The sequence below is a fragment of the Schistocerca cancellata genome, chromosome 4 (assembly GCF_023864275.1).
Source record: "Schistocerca cancellata isolate TAMUIC-IGC-003103 chromosome 4, iqSchCanc2.1, whole genome shotgun sequence".
Lineage (NCBI taxonomy): Eukaryota > Metazoa > Arthropoda > Insecta > Orthoptera > Acrididae > Schistocerca > Schistocerca cancellata.
Genome location: NC_064629.1, coordinates 600813965 through 600838198, shown reverse-complemented (window position 1 = coordinate 600838198; position 24234 = coordinate 600813965). Strand labels below are relative to the sequence as shown.

Here is a 24234-nt window from a genome sequence, read left to right as displayed (position 1 = left end):
TAGCTTTCAAATGTAGTTCACCTTAGTTGAATAATACTATGAAGATGAGGAATGTTAATTGAAAGTGGTTGTAATAATAGATAATTCATATTGCTGCTTATTCAAAAGTTCTTCCAGCATATTGTTAAGACCTACTTCACATCACTTCTTCAAAATGTTAATTAAGCATATGAAGTATGAAGTTTATAATTGTTATTCCTGTAAATATAGATTTCTCCTGTTTTTCTTATTTCCAAATCACAGTATATTCAGTTTTTGGTCCGCAGCTCGTGGTACAGTGACCAGCGTTGCTGCCTCGGGATCATAGGGTCCCAGGTACGATTCCTGACCAGGTTGGGGATTTTATTTACCCGGGGACTGGGTGTTTGTGTTGTCTTCATCATTTCATCATCATCATCATCATCATCATCCACAAGTGATCAACTAAATCGTGTACCACTCATTTCCCTTGATTTATTTCCCTTCACTAAGGAGATTTCCCCGTGTACAGCTGTGTATTTGTGAGATAATTGGTCCTACAATCTACAGCAGTGCACAATTTATCTTGTACCATCTAGATTTTGAAGGAATGTACACCTTCAGTGGTCAGCATCCTCTGAAAGTACAAGGCACTTATCAACTAAAATGTAATGCCCAGGGATATAAGACAAAATGTATGCATCAATGAGCATTTCGAACACAGCCTGTATAGGTTTAGCTTTAAATCCAAAGCATGTTTTCTTTATTCTCTAATAAGTTTGTCATAGAACCAGAGGAACATCAGAATATCATCAGATCTTGAAAAGCTCATTGTGGCTCAAAAAAAGAGTAGGCCATATTGATCTGATTGAAATTAGCTCAAAGGTTTCCCAGGTCCCTTATGTGAATCAGCTATTATTAGTAGACCAAAGAATGCCTGTAGTTCTGTATAGTCAAGCTCCATCCAGCATACAAGATATGAATGTAGAATTTTACTGTCTTCTGTATGATTATAGGATGCGTTACTATTACACTCTGAATGGGATTGGTGATAAAAAGTCTAAGACAGACAATCTGCCATTGTCTGTATTTGTGGTCTAGGGTGATGTGGAATATGAGCTGTTTCATCTATTACACTCCTGGAAATCTGCTTGCATAAATCATGTGATACTATGCAATAGGTTATCTGAATACTTCTAAATACAAGAGTAGGTGCATTAATTCCCTGAATACCAATATCATCTTCTCCACATTCATTTACATCCACCTCATTTCAGACCTGTATATCTCCCTGCCACATTTACATCAACACCACTCTCATTCCCTTTTCCAAAAATTGATTCATTATCACTATCACTCTTATGTAAATCTGCAAAATCCTGCTCAAGTGTGTAGCCCTTTCCAAAGCACATATTATGATCCATTATGAATAAAGTATAAATAAAGTATAAAACCACAAAACACAATTCATAAAAGGGAATTAGTTCCAGCCATGCAGGGATATGTATTTTCTATAAATTTGTTAAGGCAATGGACATATAAATGTCAGTTGAGAAGGTGCATTTGTTGTGACTCGCCGATCTTTCAAATTGCCGCCGTGCAGTTACACGCATCCTCTACATGCGGCGCTGTCTGCCAGCCATGCAGCAGCAGCGCCACCTAAGCGGCCAGCCAGCCAGCAGCTGCTACACTCGGACTCAGTTCAGATCTGACTGTTCAAGTGTACACACGTCTTACTTTGTTTACTTGATCTGTGACTTACATGTATTGTGTCGTCCTTCAAATGTATTTGTTCAACTTGACGTTATAACAGCATTGTTGGCAAGTTTTTACTTTCTTAGTAAAGTTGAAATGTAACATTGAAGATCACATTATGATATAACTATAAATATTTTGCCCAGTTCGAATAATAGATCCATGAAAAGCATATCTGGATGATGAGAACTCTATGTTCTAGGGTGATGTGGAATATGAGCTGTTTCATCTATTACACTCCTGGAAATCTGCTTGCATAAATCATGTGATACTATGCAATAGGTTATCTGAATACTTCTAAATACAAGAGTAGGTGCATTAATTCCCTGAATACCAATATCATCTTCTCCACATTCATTTACATCCACCCCATTTCAGTTTCTTTATAGTTGAAAGTGTCTTGGGGTTTAAGAAGACCCCAGATACCAAGCAAGGGCTAAGTATTTCTTATACTTGAACTAATCCATATGTAACAGAGTTACTGCATATTTTTACTTCATCAGTGATTTTGTTTGTAATCATACTGTCTGTAGGCAAATGAAGAAACAGTCAGAAAAAATGTGAAATTCCAACATTATGTTGGTGTAAAGAACTAGCAACTCAAATGGTCAAACCACATTTGTTTCTTTGACCTGATATATGAAAAAGACTTTTAAATGTATCACTTTAATTCTGCTTAGCCAAACTTTTGAAATTTAGGCTATCATTTGAGAAAGAATGCAAGCATTTGAAACTAGTCCCCATCAAAGATTGTAGGCAACTATTATCAACACTAAAATTTGTAATGAAGAAAAATGTGCAAAGCAGTAAATATTAACAAAGCCTACATAAGTAACATAGACTTGATGCCAAAGCAATGAAGGTTTAATAGACTCTATGGCAGATGATACAGTCTTGTTCCACTCTGCACATCACAGTATTTAGTATTGCAAATACTATGCTTAGAGTTACTGATAAATGTTCTTAGAATTCTTGTGTGGCATGCTTATAAGTGAACACAGCTGAATTTATTTAGTGAACAGCTGAATTTATTTAATGAATGCACTGACAAGTAATTAGAAGACTTAGATGCATAGTAAAGACAGGACAATGGTGCTCTACAGTCAGTGTTAATTCTGCCGGAGCCTGTAGATTGTATAAAAATTATGTTTTTGCAACATAACATTCAGGCAATATGACCTAGAAAAATAGCAGTGACAATTGTTGTTATTAAATAACTCGTACTAATAGAATATTTCAAAATTATCAGCATTTATTTTATCACTCAATACTGTTAACAAATATTACCTGCAAGTCAATTAACAGTTTATAAAGGAGTACAATATGAACAGTCCCAACATGAAGCCGGAAACTCCCATCAGACTTGACATCATCTCTGATGGCTTCCATATCAGAATGTGTGTATAATTTGGGGCTGTGCCTCACATATTTCAAGTCAAAGACTTTATCCTCATCAATAGAAAGAATCTGTGAAAAATTACACATGACATTCAGTTATATTGTGAATAATTTTTTTATGCTGTTATTACTTGTAAACTGATTTCAAACTACATAACAATAATCTACCTTGGAATAGAGAGTCAAATCTGACAAGTCATCTATTGTTAATGTTGTCAAATATACTCGAAGCACCATTCTTTCATTGGCCTTAAACATGCAATCACTTTCACAGCCAGTGACCTGAAATTTAACAATAAAAGTCATGAAATAAAACTGCTTCAAAATAGATGTTAAATTAAAATGAGCTGCATACGATTTTTATTAACTTTAAATTAGATTACAAGCAAAAGATATTTCATACTTTCAATTCAAGAAATTCCATGTCAGTGTCACACAGCCTGATTCGTATTTCACCAAGGCGAGTTGAATAGCTAAATTTTGTTGCACCAGGTGGTATTGGTGGTTCTGCTGTTCCAGGGAATAACCATGTGTACAGAAGTGGTGAATACTGCACCAGTGATTTTAGGTGACTTTCTCTGTTCTGTATTCTGAAATTGTTAACAAAACATGAACTAATTACCACCAATGATGCAGTGTTAGTATGAAATATTATGACTATGTTCTTAATTTACTCTCTCAGAACTTATTCATTCTCAAAAATCATTTGTTTAATCTCTCTAGCCAAAATATATTTACTTCACATTCACTGTTATTTGACTCAACACTTTTCTTTGTCTATTTCAGAACTTTCTTTCCCATTTCAATATTACTTTTTCAGGTCTATACTTCAAATACAATATCTGAGCTACAGATAAAAAGCAGAGATCTGTCAACTGCTAATAATGCAACAGAGAAATTTAAATCACAAAAACCATTGGGGGGGGGGGGGGTCCTTCAGATAATCACTAACTGAATAAACTAACTCAATAATGTACATGTCTGAACTACAAGGCATCAATCAGAAATTTATTTACTCTTTTTCCTCTCCAAGTTCTTTCAGAAACTGGGCATGTAAGTTTTGGCCTTGCCTGACCACTTCGCAGCCATCAAGGACTTTGCTGTGAAGCTGAAGAAATACATATCTTTAAACCTACTGACACTCTCCCAAAAGCTTGATGTGGATTGTAATTATTCAGATGTTAAAACATCCATCAGCTTGTGCACTGAGTTGTATTCATGAGTTTATACAGGCAATACAAATGGTTCCCTTGATAACTCTTATCTTTCTCTTCCCCCTTTCTCCCTAAGTTTCCTTTTTTTCCCTCTCTCTATCTTCATATTTAAAACTTGTTTTAAAAGAAAAGTGACCTTACTGTATACATATGCAATGATAAAATATGTAAATAAAATGTGGCTGTGTCTTACTTTTGATGAAGATACTGCAGGTACTTGTTCAGTGTCAAAAATGCCTCCCTATGGAACACTATATGCACAGATGAAAAATCCAATACAAGGGACTGCTCAACGCTATGAAAATGTGATTTAAAATCAGGGCAATCAGAGCGAACCTAAAGAAAAGAGAAATTGTAATATCATAGTCTTAAACAGAGAAATGTTTATGTTAATTCAGAGTTAATTGAAAATATGATTTATATGTTGAAATGAAAGTTAGCTGCAGCAATACTTAACAAAAGCTTCATATGCCAATGAGTTACTAATATATATATACTAACCAACCTTTCTGTACAACAGTGTCACCATATCATCAGTGCCATGTGTAGATACAAGTTCTAAATATTTTCCTGTACAGCTAGTATGTATCTTGTCTATAAGCTGGATTCCACCAATCCCTGCTTGGATAGCAGGACCATATTCCATCAGTGCTGTGTCCCAGCAAACTTTGTTAATTCTTAACATTATATACGGTTTATCCATGTGATTGCTAGACCTTGCTAACTGGACTACAACCTGCATACAGAAGAAATGGGGTGTTGTGTTTAGCAGTTATCACTAACAGCACATTACTACAGACAGAAAAACAGTAAAGCTGAGTGCAAACTGTCACTAACTCAGGCATTAAATGACATTTTCTTCCAAAAATCATCTTAATTTTCATTTCACACACACACACACACACAAACACAAACACACACACACACACACACACATGCATACACGTGCACAAATCTTAGTAGCAACAGTAGTACAAGTAGCAGTAGTAGTAGTAACAGCAGTGAAAGTAGTAGTACTCTGCTATTTTTGTCCTTTTATCAGTTACAGAAGAATTAATTCTTTCCCTAACAATAACAGAAAATACCTGTAAATATGAGGGGCTAGCAAAAAATAAAAAAAAAGTAAATAAAAACTGGGATAACACTGCCGTGGGTGGAGCTTGCGTAGTACACATTTATCTTGGACCTCAGTTCAGTGAATTTTAATGGAACATTTGGGAATGAAAAGGATTGCTGCCAAGTTTGTTCCTCAGGTTCTGACTGAAAATCAAAAGGAACATTGATTTGAAACATGTTGAGCTCTGAAACAACAGCTTGAAACTGATACAGATTTTCTGTCAAAGGCCATTACTGGTGATGAGTCATGGTGCTATGGTTATGACCCAGAAACAAAGCAACAGTCAAGCCAATGGAAGATGTCATTGTCACCCCATTCAAGAAATGTTGTCAAGTCAAATCAAACATTAAAACAATGATGATTTGCTTTTTGATGCCAAGGTCATAGTTCATTCAGAGTTTGTTCCGCCCAGGACAGACCATCAATCAAACCTTTTATTTGGTAATTTTAAGAAGACTGTGCAACAGTGTTCTTCAAAAAAGACCTAATTTGTGGCAGACAGGAGACTGGTTCTTCCACCACGACAACACAACAGCACAAACAGCCACCTCTGTTAGACAGTTTGTGGCTAAAAATGGTTTGGTTCCACTGCCCCACACACCAGACTCACCTGACCTGGATCCATGCAACTTTTTCTTACTTCTGCACATGAAAAGGAGCGTGAAAGAAACTGATTTGACAAAACTGAAGAAGTCAAGGAAAAAACCAAGGGAGGAGCTGTCAGCCTTTTCTAAAGATAACTACAAAAACTGTTTCAAACAGTGGAAGCAATGGTGTGACAAATGTATTAGTTGTAATGGAGAATATTTTGAAGGGGGTAAGGTTGTTTTGTAAACAATTTGAAAATATATAACTTTTAAGAAATAATTCCTTTTTTTTATATCCCCTCATACATATCAAGCAGGCAATGTTCTCTCTATTAAATTCCATACAAATAAAGGTATGACTTACTTCTCCAATGACAAATCTGAGCAACATTCTGATGACATTTCTTGGGGAAACATTGTCATCAAATCCAGGTAAGTCCACTGTACGAGCCCACAGTTCAAGTTCTTCATCACTGTGATCTGATGACATGTGACTCCTAAAATTTGATTTAATATTAGAAGATTTGTAGAAAGAAAATTCTTAATACATGATGATTAAGGAAAGAGCATTTGTATTACATAAATCACACTTTAATATAGGGGTATTGAAATAGAATCTTTCAAAGAATGAAAAATCAAATCAGAAATATGCGGGTGATTCAAATGAAAACCTTAAAAATGCTATAATATTTTAATTTAACAGTGAACAAAAAACTTACACGTCATTATTTGACAAAATGTCTCTGATGTTGAATGCATGTATTCCACCACTTCGTAAGTGCATAGATACCATGTCAAAATAACTGTTTCAATTGTAAGTGTAGCCAGTTAGGCACTGTGGTTTTCACCTCTTCATCACTTCTGAAATGCCTGCCTCCCATTGCTTCTTTGAGTGCACTGAACAGATGAAAGTCATTAGGAGCAAGGTCTGGTGAATAAGGAGGATGTATCAGACAAGAAAATTTAATTTTTTGCATAGTCTCAACTGTCTTACAGGCCAAATGGGGTTGGGTGTTCTCATGTTATAGCAATACTCCTGAAGTCAGAAATCCTCATTGTTTACTCCTGATTAAAGGGCTTGATTTTTCAGCATGTCTGAATAACAAGTACTGGTTGTCATCACTCCTCCACCCCAGAAGAGAATGAGGATGACTTTTTCAGCACACCATTGAATGCAGAATTTTTTTGGTTTCAGCTATGAGATGTGGTGCCATTGGTGATACTGGACACAAGTCTCATTGTTTGTAACAATTTTTCCCAGAAATGCATCACATTTGACATGGAAATGATGCAAAAGTTCTTCACAGGCATTGATGCTATGCTCTTTCCATTCAGCAGTCAACTGACGTGCTATCCATCTTGTAAACATCTTATTAAAGTGCAATACATTGTGAACAATATTCTGCACTGGATCACTACTAGTCCTGTGGCTACTTCGTTCACAGTCATGCATCTGTTCTCCTTCACAAGCACCACCACTAATGCAATATTCTCATCCATTACTACACAGTGAACCTGCCCTGGTCTTGGGACATCCTCCACAGAAGTTACACTGCTTTTCAACTTCCTGCATGATGCAGTCTGCAATGAATTTCAATTGGTCTGACTCCTTAACTATACAATAAATGCATCACAGATCGCCACTCAGTCACAGTGCATGTTGACAGTGGGGTGGCCCTCTTGTTGTGGACACAGCTGCCTTCTCCTTCATTGTAGCATCACTCTGCCATCTGTCAGTGACTTTCTAAACCTCAAGGAACACTACTGCCACCTACCAAATCCATCACACAAGTTTTCAAAATTTTATGGAGCTTTCAAGTTTTCATTTGAATCATCCTTGTATATTTGGACTATAAATCAAACAATATGACAAAAGATCATCAACAAATTACCACTGTAACTAAGATCAATTTCAAATGTACATAGTCTGAAAAATAAATTTGGACATGTTACACACAAAAATTGTGAAATATTTATAAATCCTTATACCCATTATTTGCACAGCAGAGGAAGTAAAAAAATTAAAAATTAATATCCAAACCAGTAAACCCAGTTACACCAGTATGCCTTTCTTTTTCATTTTCCTGAGATCTTTCATGTTAGATTTCCATTGATTAATACTAGCCCATCCCACCCTTTCTCCAATTCCAAGATAGTTCACAGTTCTTGTTATTGAAAATGAGATCTTTAGTAATGACTTCCTTGTATAAATGTTTTACATTGTTGTTTGAGTTATACATAATGAGTTTTAACATTAATGAACACACAATTTTTTTGCCCTGCACAAGCAAATACATGTAAAAGTGAGGTTCTTTTGCTTCCCCAGGCTACCAGTTTTCAAATAGAAATTTGTCTATGGAATCAAAGAAGTTGCCTAGGAGAAATACTATTATGTTAGGTTTAAAACTTGCTTTTTTGTCTGTCAGACATTTTATGTTACTGGGAAAATAAACAAAAGGTTTGTTGCACAAGTGTATAGGTACAAACAATTTCATCATTGATACATTGGTATGTACCCACTTTAGAGTGTTAGTTGTTTTTTCTATGTACAACAGTCTTCCTGCAAAAAATGACACATAATTTACACTCTGATATTTTCTGCACAGTCATAACTGCATCATGACATGGACTATGTCTGTCAGTATAGATTATCCATCCATATCATATACATATGTCCACACTTCAATATCTGATCTGTTATCTTCTGGAAAATAACCATTGATGGTTTACTTGTGCATTGCATACGTGGAGGTACTAACCAATCTGAAAACATACTGAAGGTACTAGCTATAATTATTAATCTGCAAACAAAGTTAATACTGATGTAAGATTGTTCAGTAGACAGTCATCAGCCATCAATCAAAATATCTGCCCTAATATCCTTGACACACTGTGTGTATCGTAACACTGCAGTTAAACTGTCTCACTCCTTGAAGAGCACCGACAGGATGGCCACAGATGGACACCAAATATTATTTTTACTACTTGCTTTTGTGCAATCAATACTTTTTAAGTGATGAGTTACCAAAGGAAATTATTCCATGACATAATTGGGTAGAAATACGCAAAATTTGTAAGGAGGCTGATTTGTTTCTTTTCAAGACTAACAATTATACAAAGAGGAAAGTAGCTGAACGTAATTGTTTAAGAATCCCAGTGAAATTCTTCTTACCACTTAAGTTTTCATCAGTATCTAATTTATCACAGAACTGAATATAGAGTGTTTTATCAAATTTTAGGGAGAGTCTATTTTTAAGAACAACTTAATTATTCTTTGAGAAACATCATTAACAATCTCTTTTGTGTCTTTCTCTCTAATGAGATTTATTGTAACACTACTACTGTCCACTAAAGGTACCACTTCTGCTTGTTGAATGTTAAGTGGAATACCATTCACATATATAAGGAATAGCAGTAGACCAAAAATTGAACCCTGTGAGACTTCCTTTGTGACTCCTTCGCAGTCCCAAGTTTCATTATATTATCTATATGTAGTTGATTAAAGTTCAATTTCTTTCTAATGTATCAAGTCTTAAAACCAGTCCATTAGTCTTCTAAGGTATCAAGTTTTAAAACCCTTTCTGTTGCTAACATTTAATTATTGAATTCGCTGCCCTGTTGGGTTTCCCCTCTATACTGGCTTGCAGGTCACTTTTGTGCTTTACTCTTGTACAGTCTTATTTTCTCCAACTACTTCCCCCCACCCCCACCCTTCCCTCTTTTGTTGAACAGGGGAGCCCTACGTTTTGAAAGATAGTAAATTTGTCAACCTACTATCATCTGGTTTTTCTTGTTGTTGTTGTTGTTGTTGTCAAATGTCCGGTGATTATCTTTGAAAACAAGCTACCAAAAATGGCAAAATTTTAATTGTTGTTCTGATTACGATTGTGTAAAAGTATTCATTTTTTACATTGTGTAAAGTAATAGTGAAGACAATTTGGCAAAAAATATATTTACGTTGTAGTTTCCTTTCTCACAGAAACTGCTGACTCCTATCACATAGAGAAAATCTCACTATGCATTACATAATATTGGTAGCAGACATATGTAAACAGATCACATAGGTGTTGGCACATCTTTAATTTCAAGCAGTGTAATGTACTGGAATATGATGAATTGTGATTGTACCTCTACATTCATTCCCACCCACATGTTGAGTGACTTTATATACCTCAGGTCTCATAAACTGGCTTGAGCACAAAACACTTCCCTAGATTCTTACAAGTCCAGACCCATCAATGGCTGAAGCTTGGAAGAGCTCCTTCATGAGTCCCCTCACAGGATGGATGCTTCTGGATCTCCATTCTCCTCCCATGGCACATGAAGCACATGCAGTGCCACCATTCTGCATGAGTGAATCAGTGCAGGCTGAATCTGGGGTGGAGCTAGGGAGCCATAACAGAAAAGAAGGGGAACCAATTGGTGTCAGTGGCTACAACATGTGGTATGCTGCAACCAACTATCATTGTGACATCGTGGTCAGTAGCCTCCCTTATTGGGGAGTTCACTGTCACTACCACCATGACCACTCTCACAACTCTCAGATCATAGGGTATGCCTGCCTTGTCCTCCCATCCCGAGAACTGAGGGAAATGCACACGAATGTCAATGTCACAGTTACCAGACCTAACAAATTCTAAAGGGAAATCTCTGCTCCCACAAGTCTCCAAGCCTACACAAGATACTCCAGATCCCAGCTCCATCGCCTGAATAAATCTGTTAGTAGTCTGGCATCATGACATTGCCCATCTCCTGGTTGGTTGCACCATATCAGCCTCCCCTGTACCAGCCAGGCAGGTACTTGCTCCAGATGCCAGTTAAATGGGGAACAGTTTAGTAACCCTGCTGGAATTGCAAATTGAACATATGCACATGTTGGTGCTTGTAATATTGCCCACATCTGGCACGACTCCTGCAGCAGTAGCACCATCAGTACCATAAGCTAGTCATGTGATTTTCCTTAGTGGACAAATAGAAAGCAGTCTGGTAGTGGACACTCTCTCTCAGTTGTTATTATCCCACTTCACTTCTACAAGTGAAGTAAGACAACCACTGCTGTTTACCTAGAGCAATTTACACTTGTGTTTCATGTTGTTTCCACTTACAAATGCATGGTTTCCACCACCACCTTCCTTAATATCGCACTTACAATATGAATGCATAGGTAATTGGTAGTGCACGAACTCATGTCAATTTTAGTCACAAATTATTACATATGAACTTCTGTCTGAATGTATGGCTTAAATTAATTTCCATCATGAACTATTATTGTTTGGTTTAGTAGACTAACAGACAATTTTAATATGATGTTACAGAAATTTATTTGTGCTCAATAAACTTTGCTGAGCCTAAAGTGAAGATTACAACAGGTGAAATCCACAGCTGTAACATACAGCATGACCCAAAAGTCTGTTAACATTTGAAAATTTAATACTTCATCAAATAATGTAGACAGAGAGCTAAAATTTGACATAAATGCTTGAAATGACATGGAGTTTTATTGAGACAAAATATATGTAGTTGAAATGACAAGGAGTTTTATTCAAACAAAATATATGCACAAAATGACAAACAGGGGGCAATTTATATGATACAAAGCAATAATTAGCATAACAATTGTTTTTAACAAAGATGATGTTCTTTATAACAAATGATCAACATGTTGACTGTCATTCATTAACAATACCTGTATTTGACAGGCAATTTTGTGAACAGCACTGTACAGCATAGCAATAGGTATGGTGAGAAATTGCAGTCACATATTGTCTTTTAGCATCCCTAATGAGGCCAGATGATCACTGTGGACTTGCAACTTCAAATAACATCAGAATCAATAACCGCACAGGGACCTGGGAGGCCAAGCATGATGGAAGTCATGGATCAGTATGTGATCCTTATCAAATGATATGTGCAAGAGATCTTCTACACATGTAGCAATATGGGATGGATGACATTCTGCATAAAAGTTGCACCTTCCAGCAGGTGTTCATCAGCCAGGCTATGGATGATGTGATTCTATAACTTATCAGTAGACCTCACACCTGTCACACTGACAATTTGAAAAGCAGCACACTGCATTTCCTTGAAGAAAAAAAAAAAAAAGAGTCCAATTATGATTGGTCTGTTTAGTCTGCATCACACCTTGACTTTCTCATCATGCACTGGGGTTTCTGTGATGGTACTACGATTTTCAATAGCTCAAATTTTGCAGTTTTGGATGTTTATAGACTCTTTGAGTGTGAAATGGTCTTCATTGGTCCACAAGACATTAATCAACCAATTGTCATATTCTCCCATTTTTTGAAGTGCACACACAGGAAATACTCTCCATGCCATGACATCAGTGGCTGACAGTTCATGATGATGCTGGATTTTGTACAGATAGAATTGAAGGATATGCATTAGTTTTCTCCAAATATTAATGAGTGGAATGCCAGAGTGACATGCAACTTAATAAGTGCCGACTTCACCACGCACCAATGAACCCGGTAAAGTCTCCATTTCCTAAGCCGTCCCAGCAGCAGTAGCACTAATATCTCGTCACCCACTATGGGGTTGATCATGTAAACAACCCATGGCCTTGAACTTCATAATCATTTTTCTTCACAGCTATGCTTGTCACACACTTTACCTATTCAAATGCCCTTCTTATAGTGAAAGAATCATAAACCTGCAGTAGCAGATTCTCCATTCTGATAGTAAAGCTTCACTAACAGTGCCTAAAGTGGTAAAGTAAACGAGCAATGATTGCTGTCGCATCTGAGTTCCTCTCTCACTACAGCTCATTTTATACGTGATTCCCACGCAGTGTTACTGATGTTTTGGTGTCCAGAGATATATGTTGGCCAGTTCTTGCACCCATTTTTTGTTTAAATAAAACCCAATGTCATTTCAGAGATTGGAGTCAATTTTCACCTCTTTATCTAAATTTTTCCATGAGTTAGCGCATTTTCAAATGTTGACGGACTTTTGGGTCAACCTATATTTAATAAAGGTAGCTGAGAGCAAATCTTGGACTTTCAAAAAATTGTGAAAAGAAAGAAGTAACTGCCATAGGCAAATGAGTAGAATTCAACATACAGACTTAAACAAGATTTGGTTTTCTATAGTTTAGGTGTAAGATGAGACTTTTCTCGCTGATTTCTATTGTATAACAATATATTCTGCTCACTGATCCTATTTTCTGTTGTAATCATGACTGGAATGGTCACGGGGTTGCCGAGAACAAAACTGTGGTGGGACCAAACGGGAGTGGCCCGCGAACAAACAAAACAGAAAACGGGAAAGAACGGACACAAACAATGACTGACATCCAAGCAAGACCCTATGAACAACAGCACACAAGAAGCAACGGGTTCACAAGCGCAAAACCTCACGAATCAACAACGTCAACTATTCCATTGAAACAAGCAAAGTAAATGCACTGTCTGTAGGTGAGATGTCAATAGACTCACACGAATATCAGACTGCCTCACTGAGGGAGAGTCAGGTGCTTAAATACATGATAGGGTACGTCGCTATTGGCTGCTGGGACCACGTGCTCCACCATGGTGCCTTCACATTATACACGGGCTTGGAGCGCGCGCAGCCACGGCTTACGGCTGGAGAGACCTGTAGTGGTAATCGACGTCCATGCCGTCTGGCGCAGATTCAAAACCTGTGGCATTCGATACCAGATCCCTCCCCCCTGAAACTTGTGCATAGGGGTGGAAACGCCTCACACAGTGCCATGGTGGTTGGAAGATGGTAGATGACATGGGCTCGTCAACCGGCATTGGTGGGGAGGAAGGGCGTCTGTAGCGTCCATGACAGCTGATCCAGAGGGCAGGGTGGCAGAGGGAGCCGCCGATCCACCTGGGGACAGGGAGGGCTGGGGGCAGGCCCAAGGGGAGGCAGAAACCGGGGGCAGTGGCGGCGACTTGAGGACCACATCTGTACCCATAGGAGGTAGCGGAGGAGGATGAGGCAGCAGCGGGAGTCTCACAGGGGTACATGGGTGGAGCTGGTTATGATGGCGGCGCTCCAACCCTTTCGACGTCTGCACTGACGTCACATTCTGCCCATGGGCTGTGAAGACTGTGGCGGGTGTCCAACCAGCCTTGCTCCCGTACACATGGGCCTACACGGCCGCGCCACGGGTGTAACGCTGAGAAGGCTGGGAGTGGAGGCAGCAGGGGAACGGCATCAGCAAATGGAGCAGGGTCTGCGGCTGTCACCCATGGAGGAGCTCCACTGGACTACGTCCATCAATTGGCATGGTGCAATAGGTGCTCAGAAACAGGGTGAAGGCCGACGTCGTTGGAGATGTTTCGACCGCCTTCATCAACTGTTGTTTAAATGTGTGGACAAGCCTCTCCGCTGCGCCATTGGAGTAAAGGTGGAAAGGCAGGCTACAGATATGGTTGATGGCCTGACAGAAGTCATGGAAGGAGGATGCCGTGAATTGGGGGCCATTATCGGAGACCAATGTGTGAGGCAGGCCCTCAGTGGCGAGAACCCGGGCCAGGGCCGTGGGTGTGGCCCCCGTGGTGGCAACACACAGGCCAGGGTGCGAACAACTGAGGGGGGCTGGCCTGGTAATGTGGACACACAGTGCACCTGCGGACCAGGCGGTCAATATCGCCATCCATTCCAGATGAATATACATGCTGGCGAGCCAAAACTTTCATGCAAGACATACCCCATTGCCTGTGGTGTAACAAACTGAGCACCTGATGCCGTAAATCTGGAGGGATGACCACCCGATGGGCATCTGACTCCGTGGTCAACAGAAGGACATCATCGACCATGGAGAGCAGGGGAGACAGGTGCTGCCAGGGGCTGAAGGCAATCCGCATCCGAAGAGTAATATAGGAGGGCCACCCATGGACCACATAGCGGAGAACCTGCCACAAGACAGGGTTTCGGCGCGTAGCCATGGCAATGTGAGCAGCCATGGCAATGTGAGCAGCCATAAGAGGCAGACCGTCCAGTGCATTCCAGTGGGTGGAATCAATGTGAAAGCAGAGGACCTCCTGTTGGTCAAACGCAGGATCGGGGCCTGCTGGGAGATGTGACAAAGCGTCCATGTTAGCATGGTGGGTGCTGGGCTTATACCGGATGGTGTAAGCATAATTTTGTAAAAATAATGCCCAACACTTAAGACGTTGAGCTGTCCACTCTGGAAGGTGAGAGTGGGGTCCAAAAAGCGTAATTAAGGGTTTATGGTCTGTCAGGAGGGTGAACTTTGCACCAAAGAGAGAAGTATGAAAGTTTTGTGCGGCAAACACTATTGCTAGGGTCTCCTTTTCAATCTGGAAGTAGTTTCGTTGTGCTGGGGTCAAGGTCTTAGATGCATAAGCGATGGGCTGTTCTGAGACATCGCCACTCCGATGTCCGAGGACGTCCCCAATGCCGTATGACGACGCATCAGCCACCACAACCAAGGGGAGGTCCGGAGAGAAGGAAGTAAGGCACGGGGCGGACTTGAGCATCGCCTTTAAATGGAGAAAAGCCTGGTCACAAGCAGGAGTCCAATCAAAAGGCACCCCTTTGTGATGCAAGTGATTGAGGGGCTGAGCAACTGAGGCAGACTGGGGTAAGAACTTTAACTAATAAGTAACCTTGCCCAAAAACACCTGGAATTCAGATAAGTCCTTGGGACAAGGAAGGGCCTCAATGGCCACGACATTACAACCCAAAGGGCGAATGCCATCTTTGCTAATCCAGTGGCCTAAGTATTCGACTTCCGGTTGAAAAAAAACAACACTTTTCCAGCCAACAGCATAAACCTCCAGATTGCAGAGTGTGAAATAAGGCGCTGAGGTTCCTGGCGGGATTGCCTGGTGACCAAGATGTCATCCAGATAATTCACACAGGCAGGGATAGGCAGCGAAAGCTGCTCCAGGAACCCCTGGAAAATGGCCGGTGCTGAAGAGACACCGAATAGAAGGCGCTTGTACTTGTACAATTTGAAAGGTGTATTGACAACCAAGGTGTTCTGGGAATCGGCATCCAAGGGTAACTGGTGGTATGCCTCAGCCTGGTCGATCTTTGAGAAGTACTCTCCCCCAGCAAGCTTGGTGAGAAGGTCTTCCTGTCAGGGAATGGTGTAAGTGTCTACGAGGGACTGAGCATTGACAGTAGTGCCAAAGTCCACACACAGCCAAAGTGACCCATTGGGTTTCTGTATGAGCATAAATAGAGTCGCCCAGGCACTGTATGTCACAGGCTCCAGAACGCCAGCAGCCCAGAGCTGATCAAGTTCCTGCTTGACTGCCAACCGTAAGGCCACCAGAAGGGGTTGGGCCTGGAAAAAGTGAGGCTGTGCATCTGACTGAAGTCTGATGTGCGCCTGAAAATCTGAAGCACATCCAAGATCGGTTGCAAACAAAGACGCAAAAGCTGAGCACAGATCGTCCAAGTCCTGAAAAGGAACAGCCAAAGGAATGACCTTAACTTCATTGGAAATTGAAAAGCCAAAGAGTTGAAATGCATCAAGGCAAAAAATATTCGAAGCAGACGGATGGTCGATGACAAAGAGGGTAAGGAGCCAGGGAACACGTTTGTATGTCACCTGGACGACGAACTGCCCACGAAGGGGGATGGAGCCATCTCTGTAGGCAACCAAACGCCAAGAGGGAGGTGAGGAGAGCCCAGGCAGGTATATGTTGCCGTATTAATCAGGAAGACGGTGACCCCAGTGTTGACCTGAAAACTGACATCATCAGTGAAAAGGCAGAGCATGAGGAAAAGCTTCCGTGCTGATGGGTCATCCAGTGGGACGACCAATTGAAGGGAATGTACGGTATCCTGAGGCCAAAGAGGGGCAGGACTGGAGTGATTTGAGTAACTACGAGAAACTAATCAGATGTGGCCCTCCTTGTCATGTAGCACACATGTTTTTCAGAGGTGGGGACAATCAGCTCGAGCATGTGCGGTAAAGCACTGTGGGCAAGATGGAAGTGGGCCACACGACCAGCAATGAGGGGTGACGGGAGGCACCGATGCCATAGAGACATCGGACAAAGAGGAGCCCTGACAGTGCTGGCCTCGGTCGGCCAGGCCACATCAACATTGTGAGGGCGGAACCAGCTGAGACGCATCAGTCGCCGCCACTTGTGGCTGGGCCATGAGAAGCTCGTTAGCCACATGAGCAATTTCAAGTGAGCAGGCAATGCAGAGCATCTCTTCCAAGGAGTGGTTATTGAGTTTCAGCACTGCAGTACAGACCTCAGGATCGGGTGCCAGATGAACCACCACATCCCAGAACAGGGAGTCCACATACGAAGCCTTACACTGCTGACTGGTGCACGTAAAATTGCATTGACGGCTGAGACACTGCAAGTCTGTAACCCAGGACTGATACAATTGACCAGGCTAATTATGGTACTGGTGGAACTCTAGCCAAAAGGCGACCACATGGTAGTGTTGGGAATAATAGTTTGTCAGCAAAAGGCATTTCTCCTGGAAAGAGAGAGCCACAGGATCGGACAATGGTGCCACCTTATGGAGAAAAAAGAAAGTGCCTGGAGAGGCCCGAGACAAAAGCAACGACCGCTGCAAGGAGTCACTGGTGACTTGAAAAGCCATGAAATATTGTTTCAACTGATGTAAGTATGTTTCCCAGTCTTCTTTAGGGTCATTAAATGGGGGGAACGACGGCAGACATGAGAAAGCATCGGACACCTGAGGACTCAGTAGCTGTTGTGGTAGTGTGTCCCGTGCATCAATTTTGTTCATTAGCAAGCACAGCGACTGCTGTAAGATGTCTAACTGGAGCTGCTGCTGCTTCATGAGCTCCTACTGTTGCTCCAGAAGACAGATCAACTTCGTCTCCATGCTAACAACTACCACCGCTTACCACGTTGCCAAAAATGTAACCATGACCGGAACGGTCGTGGGATTGCCAAGAACGAAAGCACGGCGGGACTGAATGGGAGCAGCCTGTGAACAAACAAAATGGACAACAGGAAAGGAGGGACACAAACAACGCCCGATGACTCAGCAAAACCCTACAAACAACAACACGCAAAAAGCAATGGAGTCACAAGTGAAAAACCTCACGAATCAACAACGTCCACTTGTACACGGAAACAAGCAAAGTAAATGTGTTGTCTGTAGGCAAGATGTCGATAGTCTCACCCAAATATCAGACTACCTCACTGAGGGAGAGGCAGGCACTTAAATACATGATAGGGTACATCGCTATTGGCTGCTGTGACCACATGCTCCACCATGGTGCCCTCACATTATACACAGGCCCGGAGCCTGCGCAGCCATGGCTTATGGCGTGGCAGCTGCAGAGACCTGTAGTGGTAATTGAGGTCCATGATGTCTGGCACAGATTAGAAACCCACGGAGCTCGGTACCAGATTTTCCACAGTGCATTACCATTATCTCTTTAATCTTTTACTTTATCTTCTCACTGTTCACTTTCCAAAGGAGATCTATCTATGATTCAAATAGGTCAACATCTGATATGATAATTCTGTCTTAGCACCTATTGTGATACATTTCTTGTGCGTATGGAAGTTCTGATGTTGTGTGAAATTTTCTAATAGTCCGAGGAGTCTACAATAAGGGTATTGTTTTATAATACACAATCTACCCTAAAACTAGTGCAATCACGTTCAAGTTATAAAATAAGCCTTGTATAAATTTCTAATCAGTTTGTTTTGTAGAGCTGAAATAATCACTTAAAAAATATATTAAACGTGGCTTACCTGTCAACTTCTAACAACTCTGGTTTAGGAGCAGTTTTATCAGACATTTCTGGAATCTTCTTTTCATGTGCTAATTCAGACAATACAATTACTTGTTTAATCCTCTGAAGCTGCTCTTTAGATGGTTCCTGACGGATCCTATCAGTATAAAAATATTTAGCTACAGAACTGTCATCAACAGTTTCTTTATCAATGCTCAATTCCAATTCAGAAACCCTCAGTGTATTTGGAGAAGGCAAAGGCACATTATCCAGGAAATCCATAACCATTCCTAGCTTCCGATCTGACAGATTTACTTTCAGACTTGCCAAAGATATATTCAACTTAAACCTGAAATTAGGAAAAGAAATTAGACTTTTTTTATGACAGAAATTTTTCACTGCAATGTGTAATACACTGAAGTTCCAAAGAAATTGTTATAGGCATGCATTTTCAAATACAGAGATATGAAAACAGGCAGAATACGGCACTGTGGTCGGCAATGCCTATATAACACAAGTACAAGTGTCTGGCGCAGTTGTTAGATCAGTTACTGCTGCTACAATGGCAGGTTATCAAGATTAAATGAGTTTAAACATGTTGTTACTGTCGGCACATGAGCGATGGGACAAAGCATCTCCAAGGGGATTTTCCGATACGGCCATTTCATGAGTGTACTGTGAATATCAGGAATCAGGTAAAACATCAAATCTCTGACATCACTGTGGCCGGAAGAAGATCCTGCTAGAACAGGACCAATGATGAGTGAAGAGAATCATTTAATGTGACGGAAGTGCAATCCTTCTGCAAATTGCTCCATATTCCAATGCTGGGCCATCAACAAATGCCAGCGTGTGAACCATTCAATAAAACATCATCAATATGGGCTCTTGGAGCAGAAGGCCCACTCATGTACCCCTGATGACTGCATGACACGAGGCTTTACACCTTGCCTGGGCCCATCAACACTGACAGTGACTGGAAACATGTTGCCTGGTTGCACGAGTCTCATTTCAAATTGTATCGAATGGATGGACATGTACAGGTATGGAGACAACCTCATTAATCCTTGGACCCTGCATGTCAGGAGGGTACTGTTCAAGCTGGTAGAGGCTCATAAATGGTGTGGGGCATGTGCAGTTGAAGAGATATGGGAAACCTCACATGCCTAGATACAACTCTGACAGTTGACATATACGTAAGCATCCTGTCTGATCACCTGCATCCATTCATGTTCATTGTGCATTGCAACAGACTTAGACAATTCCAGCAGGACAATGGAACACACCCACACATCCACAATTGCTACAGGGTAGCTCCAGGAACACTCTTCTGAGTCTAAACAGTCCCACTGGCCACCAAACTCCCCAGACATAAACATTATTGAGCATTCCTGGGATGCCTTGCAATATGCTATCCAGAAGAGATCTCCAATGCCTCGTACTTTACGGATTTATGGACAGCCCTGCAGGATTCATGGTGTCAATCCACTCCAGCACTGCTTCAGACATTAGTCGAGTCCATGCCATGCCGTGTCCTACGAGATATTAGGCAGGTGTGCCAGTTTCTTTGGCTCTTCAGTGTATATGCTTATTATCACATGATAATCACAGCATACAAAAATATTATATTACTTCTGTCTTTAATTTTAATGTTTGATTAGCAAAAACTTTCTACATTACAGAACAGTTTCCTACAATAAAGAATTAAAAGTAATACCTTAATTTTTAATAAGTTGAAGACACACACACACACACACACACACAAACCATGCAGTATAGTCCACCAGTCCTACATAACTGATTATTGGGTTGAACACTACAGTAAAAGATTATATTACTTTTGTTACCAGTTACATGTGTCATTGCCATTATTATTCATACTATTATCCTTATTATCATAATCGTCATCATCTATTTGAAGTACTCCCATACTGTAACTAGACAAACTGATCACTAAATCAGCAATATGGTCTTCCCGAGCCTTTCATTCTTTGCAGTTATTACTGGGTGAGTTTTACTGGTAATGTAATCTATGGCATCAAAATTACATGCTGGTGCCATTTAAATTGGTATGTTTGTACACCATGTATCATTTCTTCTACATGTCACTGTTTTCATATATTTTCATTTCTCACTCTGTTCATCAAAGTAAGCAGCTTAGGGAACATATTAGTATCATCTGTGCACTGTTTATTTTGGTTTCATTATTTTGAGGATGACTCCAACATTTACTCCCATACAGAAAGGCCAGATTTGATGACACATGCTGCAAAATGATTTTTATTTTTTCCTCATTTGTTTATCAACATTTCTTTGAAATACTGAATGTAATTTATCATACTTTGTTAAATTCTTGTTTATATCTTCCTGGCTTCTAAAGTGTGAAGTGCAACTATCTAAATATACAAAATCAGTTACCTATTCCATTATTCTTTTATCAATTAAAATATTTATGAATGAAAAATGTTTTCCAGTTATAGCCTTTACCTTTATTTTAGCTTTCAAAATTTTGATGTTGTGCTTTAGAGAATATTTGGAAGTTTATGTGTGAATGTAGATTTTCCCGATTATACTGCAGATGAAATCTTCTTGGGCTTTCAACGAGGTGGATACAAGGAAATTCCATGATGTTTTGATTGAATGTTGCTCTTATCATCTTCTGGAAAAGTGTAAAGATCACGTAGGTGGCACATATGTACAGGGTGATGTTTCCCACCATGTACCAACTCTACAGATTGGTTAATGGGAGGATATGGAACAAGAAAGGTCTAATTAACTTATGTCCAGAAATGGATTGTTTCCATGCTGCAGACCATTTATTGAATTATAATTTGTCACAGAGACTGCAGTCCAATACGTGCTGTACCACGCAGCCACAGTTACAGTATGCATGGTTTACTCCTACACAGTGGTACTGTTCCTCATATGTCATCCCTAACACCTTCTCCTCCCATAGTAATTGGTAATGTTGTGTCCAATTCACTTCTCTTGCTGACCCACCTTGTAATGCATGTGATACAGCATTGTACACAATGGTTCCATATTCAAATTGGTAGTTTTCCAACATGGCATTTACTAACAGAAAGGCAAATGGCAGTGGGTGGTGAGCAGCAAGGTTGTATCAGGAGACCTATCTCCATTGACAAAAACCACAGCATTGAATGTTTGCAACCATGTTTCACGTTTGTCTGAAGCAGGGTCATTTCGAGAAACAGGAAATCCTGGAGTATGTACCTGAAATGTTCAGACACCAGACTTGGAGGAACCTGTGATTATCACTGCGGAAGATGGCTGCCATGTCAGTACCAGGCAGTTGGCCCACCAGCACAGGGTAAGCCAGACTAATGGGTCCATCTCAAAAGTATTATGTATGGAGAGCCCATTCCAGGTGTGGAAACACTGGGGCAACATATTCATGCTGACTTCAACGCTGTTTAGATGCAGCCTGGCTGATGCGAATGTGTGAAGCAGAACATGCAATGGTGCATACAGGCATGCATTGAGGCACGTGGAAACCATTTCCGACACATACTGTAAGTGTGGTTGCATGCTACAGTGCGTATTAGGCTGTAGTATCTGTAACAATATATGACTGAATAAATGGTTTCTAGCATGGAAACACCGGCCACGGTGGCAGAGTGGTTCTAGGCGCTTCAGCCTGGAACCGCGCGACCGCTACGGTCGCAGGTTCAAATCCTGCCTCGGGCATGGATGTGTGTGATGTCCTTAGGTTAGTTAGGTTTAAGTAGCTCTAAGTTCTAGGGGACTGATGACCTCAGATGTTAAGTCCCATAGTGCTCAGAGCCATTTTGAGCATGGAAACCATGAATGTCTAGACACAAGTTCATTACAGCTTTTTCGTTTTGTATCCTCTCATCGATTAATCTCTGGAGTTTGTACATGGTGAAGAAAATCACCCTGTATATACATAAGCAGTGCTCACTTCCCCACATACCTTCCCCCTGGCATGGTATTACGCATCCTGTAATGCTGCTATCACAGAATTCCATGCCACACTTAGCGGGTCCTGTCATCCCTGTTGATGAGATTTTCATAGAGTCTTACCTCGCCAAATTCTTTAATAATGCTCTCCCAGGAGCCACTAGCTCAGCACAACATTTCTGTTTTCTCAAATATGAACAGATGTCCTTTGTTGAAACTGTGTTCTGCCACTGCTGACTTACCTGATTTTTAAGTTTGTATATGATATTTGTAAAGCATCTTTGTTTTTAGCCATTAGTATCTAATCATCAGCAAATAATAATATTCACAACAAAGTACTTTTTTCATATTTACACCAGGTGGGTTTGTTTCTGCCCACTCCTGGATCATTTAGTCCATACAGAGAATAAAAATTGGTCTTCCACACTCCGACTCCTGATGACTGATGCTCGCCCTGGTGGTGATCTTCTTAGAACTTCTTTTGCCGCTACACTCTTTGTCACCTTTCCACTTATTGCCTGTCACCAGAGCTTCAAATTTACCCTGGGTGGCAGAATCGTTGTAGGGTTTCATTCAAAGGACGTGGACCGTATCTCTGATCTTTCATCATCTTGCGTTGCGGTCAAAATCTTCAACTTCGCAAGTAACATCAGACAACTGTCTTACAACCTTATAAGGTCCTAAGTAGCACCTGAGGAGCTTCTCAGAGAGACCAGCCTTCCAAACACGAGTGAAGATCCAGACGAGGTCACCAGGCTGTTAGACAGCAGGGCAGTGGCTCATGTCATACCTTCGGCAATCATTTTCTTGAGCCTGCAGCATGCGGAGTCGATCTAATTGCCAAGCTTTGTCAGCTCTGGTTAACACCTGGCCGATGTAGTCATTGTCCATGTCATCAGGAAGTAATGGAAACACAGTGTCCATTGTCGTAGTCGCCTCACACCCATGCACCAGGAAAAATGGTGTAAATCCTGTGGTGTCTTGTTTGGCGGTGTTGTGGGCAAACATCACAAAAGGTAGCATCTCATCCCAGTTGCTCTGCTCAACACTGACTAACACTGATAGCATGTCAGCAAAGGTCTTATTAAGGCATTCAGTAAGCCCGTTAGTTTGCAGATGGTAGGCAGTCTTCATGTGATGAGTAATGTTGCACTGATGGTTTATCTCTCAATTTAATACAATGTCTTTGATGATGAATTTGGCTACCTCGGATGCTTTGGCTGTTTTCACGGATTTTGTAATAGCATAGCGTGTCAGATAATCAGTGCAAACAATACTCCATCTATTGCCACTGGCAGACATTGGAAATTGTCCAAGGAGGTCAATCCTAACATGCTGGAAAGGCGTTTCAGCTGGTGGAATTGGTTTGAGTCAGCCAGGTGGTTTCTGAGGAACTGCCTTTGTCCTCTGGCACTCTCTATAGTGCGACACATAGTGACAGACACTCCTAAATAAACCTGGATGGAAAAATCTCTGCCGGCCGCGGTGGTCTAGCGGTTCTGGCGCTACAGTCTGGAACCGCGGGACTGCTACGGTCGCAGGTTCGAATCCTGCCTCGGGCATGGGTGTGTGTGATGT

The 24234-nt window shown here is 40.8% G+C and overlaps 1 protein-coding gene across 1 annotated transcript in view; it reads right to left on the bottom strand.

Annotated features, from left to right (window-relative positions):
* Window positions 1-24234, bottom strand: part of LOC126183816 (intermembrane lipid transfer protein VPS13A-like) — a 681615-nt gene that overhangs the window by 508580 nt on the left and 148801 nt on the right. Inside the window, exons 15-21 of the mRNA XM_049926066.1 lie at window positions 18734-19063; window positions 6394-6526; window positions 4831-5061; window positions 4519-4661; window positions 3515-3701; window positions 3280-3393; window positions 3001-3180 (exon numbers count right to left, since the gene is read on the bottom strand). Of these exons, the coding sequence (XP_049782023.1) occupies window positions 3001-3180; window positions 3280-3393; window positions 3515-3701; window positions 4519-4661; window positions 4831-5061; window positions 6394-6526; window positions 18734-19063 (1318 nt within the window). The remainder of the gene's footprint in view (window positions 1-3000; window positions 3181-3279; window positions 3394-3514; window positions 3702-4518; window positions 4662-4830; window positions 5062-6393; window positions 6527-18733; window positions 19064-24234) is intronic.